Raw genomic sequence first — 11,411 nt, forward strand, 5'->3', positions numbered from 1 at the left:
TTGCTAAGGGTTTTTTGGGGGGTGGGGGTGGGGGCTTCATGAACTATGTATGAACTTTGAATGGCAGTTGTGTTAATCTATTGTGGCAGAAATTAAATTAAGAAGAGGTATGTGCTTCCTTAAGACTAACAGATCTATTGTAGCTTAAGCTTTCATGGAGCAAAGTATGTCATTGGATGCACATGATGAAGTGGACTATTAATCCACAAAAGCTTGTGCTACAAATAGGTGTGTTAGTCTAAAGGAATCGCAGGAGCCTTTCTATAGAGCAACAACAGAATATCCTATTGTGTTAAGAACCTAGGGACATACCTTATGGGAGCAGAGCATGGATTTAAGCAAAGGGCCATTGCACCTCATCTCTGCCTGGCAACTAGTGCACACCATTCCCAAAGGGATCGTTCAACTGGTGGTTTTTAATGGTTGAGAGGGGCAAGTTCATACACAGCATTTAACAGGGTGAAGCAATAAAATGTAGCTTTCCTTTAAACACGCATAACGATACACATTGTATATGAACTGTAAGAATGGATGCCCAGAAAAGTTTCCATGAGCAGCAATGATTTAATGAAACTCCAGCTATCCTTGAATGATGCTAATTATGTGGGTCTGTCTCCGGTCTAGTTTCAGATCAGAGTCCAGTCGGTCTCATTGTAAATTATGCCGATGTCTCTGAAATAAAATGAGCATTCTAAAAAATAATAATGAACAGCTGGTCAGTTATTGTTTTAATAAAGCATGTAGCATTTTCCATTATGGCTATGCTCTGCAACCTGTTCAACCAGTCTTTGTGACATTTAGGAGTCTAGCAATCAGATAAAGTACTTATTACTAATAATTTTAGAACAATATTTTTTACATTATGAAATCTCTGCCACATATGAAAATACTACTACAGCCCTTCCAATGTAAGCCCTGATCTGTGCTCTCATGTGTGGGAGTGGGGAGGTCAAGTACCATCCAAACTACTGAAAATTATTTTCACAATTTAAGACATACTGAAAATACCTTGTCTTAGTTCTGGTTGTTGAATATTGGACCTGGTGGGGCTGCTTGACAACCAGAGGTCATGTTCAGGTTCTTTCTGTCCTCCTTGCAAAGATACTGGACACTTAAGCATTTCAATTATACAAATACTTAGCCCCTAATGAAGCCCAAAGTCTTTGGTTCAGAAGGGGCCCCTGCTGTCACAGTCACTTTTTTGTTGAGAGGGGAAAAAATGTGCCCTCCACCTGTTCTGATTTCTGCCTTCTCTTTTGCAAAGAAACCGTAGGCACTTAAACACTACAGCTGCATAAATGCTTAGATATGTGCTACCTTTGTTCTGAAGGAATTTATGCTATCACAATTTCTAGTGTGGGTTCATGCAACAATAACCACATTGCTCAGAAGTAAACTACACTTAATGGGGATTGCTCCTTGATACATATGTACAAGATTGCACTATGTGGCTATCTGCTGTGAATGCTTCAGAAATAAATGGCGCAAGCATGTACAGAGTGCACCAGTCTTGCCAGAAAGGATTCCACAGCAGACTGACTTCATAGAAAGTGTACATCCTACCATCACCACAGTATTGACAACAATAAAATTTTGTAATCACTAAACATGCTCTGGTCCATGGGGTCACGAAGAGTCGGACACGACTAAACGACTAAACAACAACAACAATCACTACACCCAGTGTGGTGTAGTGGTTAAGAGCGGTAGTCTTGTAATCTGGGGAACTGGGTTCGCGTCTCCGCTCCTCCACATGCAGCTGCTGGGTGACCTTGGGCCAGTCAGACTTCTCTGAAGTCTCTCAGCCCCACTCACCTCACAGAGTGTTTGTTGTGGGGGAGGAAGGGAAAGGAGAATGTTAGCCGCTTTGAGACTCCTTCGGGTAGTGATAAAGCGGGATATCAAATCCAAACTCCTCTTCTTCTTCTGAACAGTTTGCATAAATGGGATTAACCCAGTCCCCTCTGCCCAGTTCATAACAGGAAGCAACTTCTCGCTTAAAACAAAACAAAAAATGCATGTCTCAGGCAAGATTGCAAACAAACCTACAATTCTCAACATGCACCTGTATCAAGTTGACAGGCTCACAGCATCCGTGGTTGGTCAAAAGAAACATGTCTCAGCATTCCTTTGAAGAAAGCATCAGCAAAATCAACTTTGAAATTCCATCAGCCTTTAGTACAGGTTTTATACTTGTATCTCAGTTAAGCTGTTGAATGAGGTTGTCTGAAGATTTGGAGCTATCAGTATGTTCATGCCATCCAGCTCCATTTCTTTTCATCTCATTCAGCTGAGGCTGTAGTCTTGCTGAACCAGCATTTTGGATTTTAAATTGACTGGATGAGGATGGATACATTGAAGCTGAGTTCTGATAAGATAGAGGTATCCAAACCATTCTGGTTGGGGTATCACTTATGATGGATCAGCTGTGAAATTTGTGGTTGCTACGAGACCCGGCATTGTCAGTGGAGACTTTGAGTGCCTTCTGTGGTTGATATGAAGCACCTTTCAACAACTTCAGATGGTTTTCCAGCCCTGACCCCCTCATGAGAAGAGAGAGTCTGGTCCTAGTGATTCATGCTCTGGTAACCTCCAGATTAGACTACGGCCTGCAATGAATTCCACAGGAGACTGTGTTGTCAGATGATGATGTTGTTTAGTCATGTCCAACTCCTCGTGACCCCATGGACCAGAGCATGCCAGGCACTCCTGTCAGATACTGTACTTTAATTAGTCCAAAACAGCTGTTAAGTTCTAACCGAAACTGGCTATATCTTGTCACTAAACAACGCCACAGGCTATTGGAACTAACCTTGAACAACCTGGAACCTGAGTCTTTTAAAGAAGTGCCTTCTTCCACGTGAGCCTACCTGAGTTGAATTCACCATTTGAAATCATTATTTGAGGTTTTTCTCCACTGAAGGCAGATGGTGATTGGAGAGGGCACCTTTGCAGTGGTGGCGCCTCATGGAAAATACTATTCTCTGGAGTAAAATAACCTCTGTGTCGTTTTCAGCACCAGGTGAAGACTATTTTATTTGCACTGGCTTCCCAGCATGTTGAGTATACAGTGGTACCTCGCAAGACGAAATTAATTCGTTCTGCGAGTTTTTTCATCTTGCGATTTTTTTCGTCTTGTGAAGCACGGATTTTGGAAAAGCTTCAAAAACCTCAAAAAAGGCTACCACACCGCGTGCTATGAGTTGCTCCTCGAAGTCAAGCCGCAACTGCACCCCCTGAATGCACGGTTTTAAGAAAAAGGAAACAAACTTGCAAGACAAAGGAAACAAACCTGCAAGACGTTTTCGTCTTGCGAAGCAAGCCCATAGGGAAATCCGTCTTGCGAAGCAACTCAAAAAACGAAAAACTCTTTCGTCTTGCGAGTTTTTCGTCTTACGAGGCATTCGCCTTGCAAGGTACCACTGTAGCTGGTTTTAATTGCTCTACTGTGTTTTATATAGTTGTTTTGTTCTTGTATGTTTTTATGATCCTCTGAAAACTTGATAGCTGAGGCCGGGCCTTTTTGTAGTGTCAATATGGGAGTGGTTACTGAGGCTTTGCAGCTATTTCTTGAACATTGAAAGTCTTTTCGGGAGCAATTAACCCTTGAGTTAAAGCTTTCTCTAAAATGGGATTGAGTTAATCCAGAGGACAGGTCTATGAAAGGTAATTGACCATAATAGCTCAGTTGACCCTCCAAGTTCAGGGGGAATGTATTTCTGCCAGTTGCTGGAGAACAGACAAGCCTGTAAGCATCCCTAAAGTATTTGTTGCACTAGACTGGTCTTGGCAGGGCGGTTTTATATGGTCTTCCATTATTGCTGACTTCAGCCCACACAGCATCCTGCCAACAGACCCATGGAGTCAGGTGTGTGTTTTCCTGGAGAGGTGGAGAAGCTGAGTACAAGCTCTTTCAAAACAGACTTTAGAAAGAATGACCTAGTTGAGATAGGATGGCCTGGCATCCTTGGTTGTCCTATATCACTCATGACATGAAGCACAGCCACATTTCCTCCTTAGACAAAGAGGTTCAAGATATTAAAAGAAGGTGGTGAGAGAAAATAGAGGCAAAGCCTACATTCTCTTAATCAGCATTAATTATCTTTGACCCAAAATACACTGGACATTTTGAAATGCGGATGTTCAATGAAGCAACAGCAAAAACTGTTTATTATTATTGCACTTCAGCTTCATTAATGATTGTGCTGCAGCTCCATCAATTCAAATGTTTACATCATCACAACATATGGAACAGGACGTCCCTATTTTCATTGGAGACATGTTGGAGGGTATGCAACCCTTTGTCAGGAGTCCAATCCCTGGCTTGATAACACAGCGAGAGTAGTTAATTAAAAAGGATGATTTATTGTCAAAACAAACAGATAACTGGACGGCTCTAACACAGCCTCCACCATCATCAATCATGATGACCCTTCTGAAAACTGCTTCCAGCGAGACCAGAAGCAACTGAACTTTCACTTTTGTCTTTTGTTTCACTTCCTATATTGCAGCCCTCCCATTCATGGAGGGGGTCTGCTCCCTCCTCTTCCCCAGTCTCTGAGAGACTGTCTCTTAACTCTTTCTCACCTATTTGTGCTTCCAGTGAGCTGTAACTGTGTTCTAGCTTGCTCTCAGCTACAGTGGTACCTCGGGATGCGAACGGGATCTGTTCCAGCGCCCCATTCGCATCCCGAACAGAATGTAAGACATGACAGTGCATCTGCGCGTGCGCGGCTCGCGTTTCGCTGCTTCCGCACATGCACGTGAAGTCATTTTGACCGTCTGCGCATGCGCGAGTGGCAAAACCCGGAAGTAACGCACTCCGTTACTTCCGGGTCGCCGCAGAGCGCAACCCGAAAGCGCTCAACCTGAAGCGTATTTATCCTTAGGCATGACTGTATTCCCTTATCAGCCGGCATTCCAAGGGGTGGGGGAGTTGGCACTAGCCATGCTCATCCAGCATCGCAGTTAACCCTCTCTGTTCCTGACTGCTTCCTTCAATTGTCAGCAATCATTCTCTGGGAGCTGGCTGCAAACCGTCCCTGGGGGCTGGCTTATTCATGACACCCTTCCTCATTGTTTAACATTGTCTTTCAGTATTGTCTAGCTCAGACAATACTGAACTAGATGACCATTGGACTTTACTTGGTATCAAGCAGCTTCCTTTGTGCCTAAGAGGAAACAATTATGATAATACACTTCTTTAAGCTCTTACACAATCACTTTCATTTATAATCTTTACTTAAACAAATTTTGTGTTACAAATTGTACTAAGAATATGGAAATATTTGGTCTGGCCTCTCCTGTGAGAAGGATTTCAATTAGGAGAAAAGAGGTAACACATGCAGTTCTCACCCAGTTTCAGGCTGAATCGAGAGAAGGAGGGTAAGGGTGTGGAGTCAGGAATTGCACTGAAATATTTCATCAGTTTTGATTTAACATTCGTCAGTTCCAGTTGTGTCATAATAAATGATGATGCAAAATGTTCTTCGTCTTTGCAGGGAGGAATATGGTATCTGCAGAATCTGAAGCAGTGCTCAGTATCAAAACTATGCAAACAAACATATTATGACAGGCACTGTCTGTTTAGTTTCTGGTGCCTGGTTAAAACCATCTTATTCCAGGAGGCCTTTGCATCATGGATGCTTCTCCAATGTTCTAAAACAGGGGTAGGCAACCTAAGGCCCATGGCCCACAGGGGTCATTTAACCGGCCCCCAAGCCACCCCCAAACCGAGCAGCCTGCTCGGCGAGTCCCCACACACTGCTAAAACGGCACAGCATGGCGCAGGGACTCGCTTCCGCGGTGCCGGAAATCACGTCTGCACATGCTCAGATGCCGAAAATCGCGTCTGCACAGACGGAGACGCTGGAAATTGCGGCTGCGTGCGCTCACGCACGAGCTCGATCCGGCCCACAGAGGGATCTCTACTGGAGTAAACCAGCCCAGGCAAGGTAAACCTTGCCGACCCCTGTTCTAAAACATTCTCATTTTCTTGTTGAGATGTTGGATATTTAAATTTCTAAAGTTTAAATTTTTTGCAGTTTAATTATGTTTTTATTTTGGAAATATTGTGGTTTTTTCATTGTAAGCTGCTTTGAGAACGAGATGGTGAAAAGATGGATATAATTTTTCAAAATAAATAAACTGCAGGGTGTTAATCTTAAAACAAACACTGCACATTTTAATTGCACATAACAACTGTAAGGGTAATACCATGCTTGCAAATAAATGTTGTTGAGAAAATGTAAATTATCAGCTATTAATTAACATAGGGAAAATATTTTCAAGCCTTAAAAAAAGGTAAAGGACCCTTGACAGTTAAGTCCAGTTGCGAATGACTCTGGGGTTGCAGCACTCATCTTGCTTTACTAGCCGAGGGAGCTGATGTTTGTCCGCAGACAGTTTTTCCAGGTCATGTGGCCAGCATGACTAAGCTTCTGGCGAAACCAGAGCAGCACACGGAAACACCGTTTACCTTCCCGCCGGAGTGGTACCTATTTATCTACTTGCACTTTGACGTGCTTTCGAACTGCTAGGTTGGCGGGAGCAGGGACCGAGCAACGGGAGCTCACTCTGTCACGGGGATTCGAACTGCCAACTTTCCAATCAGCAAGCCCAAGGCTCAGTGGTTTACATCACAGCACTTGTTGTTTAGTTGTTTAATCGTGTCCGACTCTTCGTGACCCCATGGACCAGAGCATGCCAGGCACTCCTGTCTTCTAGTTCTAACTAAATACCTTCACCCAGCACATTGTTGTTGAAATAAAATGTTTTATGTGAATGTAATTTAAATGATCAGTTTTATAGTGTGTACTTAGTCCTCTATTAAAACTAAACCTTTTTGGAACAACAGATTATAGCCAGGTGTTCTGAAAGAAAACATGATATTTCAAATGGGTCACAGTGAATGTTGAAATGAATGGAAGCAGCAGCAAGCTTACTGGATGGTTCCCCAAAACTTTCAACTACAGTATTTCCTAATTTCTACAGAAGAATCAGGTGAAGGTTGACATGTTTCAAACTTGACGTTTTATATTGAAAAATGGGTGTTTCCATATTGTAGCAATATTAGGCAATTTTTGTGGTGTTTTTTTTTAAATCGGATATAATTAATTGGATAGTTTGATTTGTGTGTGTGATATCTAGAGCCCAAAACCTAAAACCTGAAGTGTAAGAGGGCTATTTATTTATTTATTTTAAAGATCTAAAAGCAATGCAAAATTTCCATGAAATATAATAATTTAAACAGCAGTCAAAAACATCTAGAGTCTATAAAACCACATAAATTATTAAAATAGTTTAACTTTCTCAAAATACAAATCAAGAACTGCTTGATGGGTCCTGGGCTGTTATACCTCTTTTTAACCAGCTAACATGGGCTGACTGGGTGACCTTTGAAATTATTCTGTTCATAAAAACTAGACTAAAATTGCCACAGATGCAAATGTTTTAACAACCAAAGTGTTTATAATTTTGTCACAGAGCTGTCTTTTGAAGTCTTACTATTTTAAAGAAGAACTAAAAACTACCTGGTTTTACTTCCTTCCTTACTTTGTTTTAGAACAGGCTTGCGTGTATCCATTTTTCCCTTGAGAACATGACTATTGATCTTCATGTTATGATTGTGGGTTTCTGTCATGTGACGTAGCGAAGCATTTTGTTTGGATATGCAAGTAGACATGTTCAGCTGTTGGGCAACTGAAGGTATCGGGAAATGCACTCTCATTTGGCAGGTTTCTACTTGAAAGTTATGAGCACATATGGGGGTTGGTATTTTTGACATCTTATGGTGATGGATGTGATATTTGTCCACATTGTGTTTAGTCATTCAACAAAGAACTGCAGTCTCCAGAGAGAGACGGAGGAAAGCCTTTTTGTGCCCAGATATGTTTTGTGCCAAATATATGAGTTGTTTTTTTTTTGCGAACAAATAGCTTTATTGTGTGGGAACCGTAGCGTCCCTAAACAGACATCACCCAGTGGATCTCTCGCACCCAGTGGATCTCTCACACCTGGCGCCTTGGGGAAAAAACCCAGGCGCAGTGCTTGCGAACCAATATCTTTATTGTGTGGGAACCGTAGCGCCCCCAAACGGATGGCGCCTGGTGGATCTCTCGCACCCAGCGGATCTCTCACACCCAGCGCTTCGGTTCCCGGGGGGAAAAAACCAGGTGCTTTGTTGCAAACAAATAGCTTTATTGCGTGGGAACTGTAGCGTCCCCAAACAGGCATCACCCAGTGGATCTCTCGCACCCGGTACTTCAGTTCCCGGCCTTGGGCAAGCGGTAGACGCCGCCGCAATAGACCAGCTGCTCGTCCTGGACCTTCTTCTGGAGGAAGATCTGGAGCTCCCGCAAGTCGATCTCGCTGACCATGGGACCCGTCATGACGAAGATCTTCAGCATGCTGTGGATCCGCTCGAGGGGCAGGCTCTCCAGGTTGGTCAGCATGGCCTGGATGTAGGTCCAGAAAACCTGGAGCTCCCCCTCCTTCTGGTCGGCCTGGGAGGCCATGGCAGAGTCGCCCTCCTCGTCGCTCTCCACCAGCACCACCTTCTCGGGCGCCTCCTTGGGCGCCTCCTCCACCACCGCGAAGGTGCCAGGAGCCTCTTCGCGCAGCACCCCCTGCTGGAGCCAGAGGGCCAGCTTGCGGCGCAGGAGGGCCGGGGGGCAGTGGAGGGCCGCGCTCAGCTCCTCCAGGGTCCAGGTGCCCTTGTCCTGGAAGTGGAGAATGATGGCCGCCTGGGCCGGCGTGACGGACAGGGAGAGCGTCCTATCGGCGAGCTCCACCTCCAGGCAGACCGCCCCCAAGTGGTGCTTCCAGCTCAGAGTCCGCATGGCCTTGAGCTTCTCGTACTTCCGGGCATAGTCCTCCATGGCAGCCTTGATCTCGGCCGGCAGCTCCAGCTTCTCCTCCTTGAGGGGCGGCCAAAACTCGCTGGAAATGATGGCGGCTGCCAGCCGGAAGGGGGGCCTCTGGCCTTCTGGAAGCTTCTGCTCCTCGTCCCGGATGTGGGCGTTGATCCGGCGCGAGTCAGCCATGTCCTTCAGCATCACCTCACAGTAGAGCATCTGGGTTTCCCCAAAGCGCAGCTTGAGCAGCTCGACATTGCGGATTTCCCTCTCGGCGCTGTAGTTCAGCTGGTGGAGCAGGCGGTCGGCCAGCAGGGTGCGGTATTCGTTGATGAAGAGGTCCTTGCTGCCGTAGATGCTGACCAGCAGAGTGATGATGTCCGCTGAGCGGCGCTTGGCAGCGGGCTTTCCGGCTGGGTGGGCGTCGACCGGGTCAGGCACCCAGTCCTCCGGCTGAGCGCCGGCCTCCTCGTCGCTCTCCTGCCCGTTGTCCAGGGCGACGGGATCCGCTCGGGAGAGCTCGTGCGCCAGGTCGCCCGATCCCTCTCCCGTCAGGCCAGCCACGATCTGCCGCACGGTGTCCTCGCGGGTCCTCAGGTACTTGCGGATGGGCTCCCCGGCCACCTGCAGGATGACCATCGAGGGGTCCAGCTGGCGCAGGGCCTTGATGGCGCAGATGTAGAGGGTGATGATGTCCGAGGTGTTGACCCCGGGATGGAGGAGTCGCATCTCCAGGGCGCTTTTCAGGGAGGTCAGGAGGTGCTGGCGCTGGTTGGTCCTCTCTAGGCAGAACTTGAGGTCCTCTATGGCCGGCTTGGAGTCGGGGAAATCTCGGATGATGCCAAAGAGCTCCTCGATCCGCATGGCGGTGTAGAGGCGGTAGAAGAACCTCTGGACATGGCAGCGCCAGCGCCGCAGGGGGGCAGCCTCGGCCCCGCTCTCCCGCCGGAAGACCCAGCCAACCCAGCCAATCACGCGCTCGAGCCATTCCTGGAAGTCGGGGAGGAAGGAGCGCTCGAACTCGCCCCGGCAGGTGCCCTCCAGGCGCTCGGCGATCATGCGGTGGAGGATGTCAGTCACAGCGGGCGTGCTGATTCGCTCGAGAAGGCGGAGGCGGTGCAGGACGCCGTTCAGCTCCTCAAAGCGCGCTATGGTTCCCTCCTCCTCACCGCTGCCCGCCGGTGCTACATTTCCCGCCATGTAGACCCGGAAGCTGCGCCCGTAGAGGTCGCCCAGCGCCTCCTGAAACGCCCCCGGCGGCGCCAGAAAAACCACGGCACGCAGCAGGGTGTCGAGGTTCCCGCGCAGGCGCCCAGTGGCGCCGGTGCCAGGCACCGCCTCGGGCACCCACTCCTCCAGCAGGGCGGCGCCACGCAGGTAGGGCGCCAGGCGCTCCTCCAGCCATCGGAAGGCCTCCAGCAGGGAATGGGCGTGCTGCGGTTCACCGGGCGCCGCGCGCCTCCAGAACTCGGGGCCCAGGCGGGACTGGAGGTCCGTCTGGAGGACCTCGAGGAACCAGTCTTCCAGGGCGCCCTGCAGGCCGTGGTGGCGGAGGGCGGCCCAGGCCGGGCGCAGGTCGGGGGGGGAGTCGTAGCGCGGCGGCGCCTCCATCCCCAGGGCTTCGGGCGGCACCAGGCCGGTGCTGAGCGCGCTCCAGGCCGCCGACAGTTCCATTTCGCGTCTGAACGCGGCGGCGGCGACCCGGAGGAGGACTAGGCCCCGCCTCCGCGCATGCGCGGACCGGCGGCGACGGCAAACGACGTCCGACGCGCGACGTGACGCCGCCAAATAGATGTTTTGACACTGAATTCCAGAAGGAGATAATAAGCAAGAAACTACAATGCAGGAAAAAAGGAGATATAATAAAAGGTTTTTTTTGGGGGGCAGTTAGTGCCTGCCTTCTTTAATGTTTGACTGGGACAAAAAGAAAGAAAATGGATCAATAAATTATATTTATATGAACCAGGATATTTTTTGTTTGTAGTTCAGTAATCTGTTATGAAATGTCATGGCCTTTGGCTAGCACGATAAACCTATTGTTGATGTTAGGCTTATACCATTTTTGAGCCATCTTGTTTTATTAATTTAAAACAGGACATTTTTTTTTAACAATAAAAAGGCTAAAAGTGAGAACCCACCCTATCTCTTATTTGTTAAAGCAATGCTCTGTTACAGAGTCTGTTCACCTGTGATTAGTGACTCTCTTGTCCTTGGGAAATTGAAAGCTAGCAACACCTTTTTTGGGAAAAGGTAATCCCAGTCTCTGACGGTGTGATGAGTTTCAGGAAAGTCCAAAATGATTAGGAAAAGCACATTTGGGATTTCTGTTGATGGAAGCTGGAGATGCTAATATTTTGATTTATAATTTGGTTGAATTGTGAATGGTTTTATATTTTAACTGATTTTTATTATTAGCCGCCTTGAATTTATTCGGAAAACTAGATGAGATATAAGTTTTTAAAAACAGACTATCAATAAATTGGAGTAGAGAAGTGAGCTGAGCAGATATATACTTGATTAAGTATACTTAATTAATATAAGGCTTAATTTGTACCA

General features: G+C 47.1%; 1 protein-coding gene across 3 annotated transcripts; it reads right to left on the reverse strand.

Annotated features, from left to right (window-relative positions):
* Positions 1–22: 22 nt before the first annotated feature.
* On the reverse strand, positions 23–10,582 carry ANAPC2 (anaphase promoting complex subunit 2). Of its 3 annotated transcripts, none has more exons than XR_013843533.1 (3): positions 8,239–10,582; positions 7,555–8,105; positions 23–1,996 (listed from the first exon to the last, which is right to left on the reverse strand). XR_013843533.1 is itself a non-coding variant. In XM_079995468.1 (3 exons), the coding sequence occupies exon 1, from the start codon at positions 10,527–10,529 to the stop codon at positions 8,265–8,267; it is 2,265 nt and encodes a 754-aa protein (XP_079851594.1). In that variant the 5' UTR covers positions 10,530–10,582; the 3' UTR covers positions 7,449–7,962; positions 8,089–8,105; positions 8,239–8,264. The 3 variants fall into 3 exon arrangements, 2 of the variants coding, with proteins under 2 accessions (XP_079851595.1, XP_079851594.1); XM_079995468.1 differs by lacking the exon at positions 23–1,996 and having other exon boundaries at positions 7,449–7,962; positions 8,089–8,105; XM_079995469.1 differs by lacking the exon at positions 23–1,996 and having other exon boundaries at positions 6,164–8,105.
* Positions 10,583–11,411: the final 829 nt, after the last annotated feature.

This window comes from Podarcis cretensis (genome assembly GCF_951804945.1).
Source record: "Podarcis cretensis genome assembly, chromosome: 11".
Classification (NCBI taxonomy): Eukaryota; Metazoa; Chordata; class Lepidosauria; order Squamata; family Lacertidae; genus Podarcis; species Podarcis cretensis.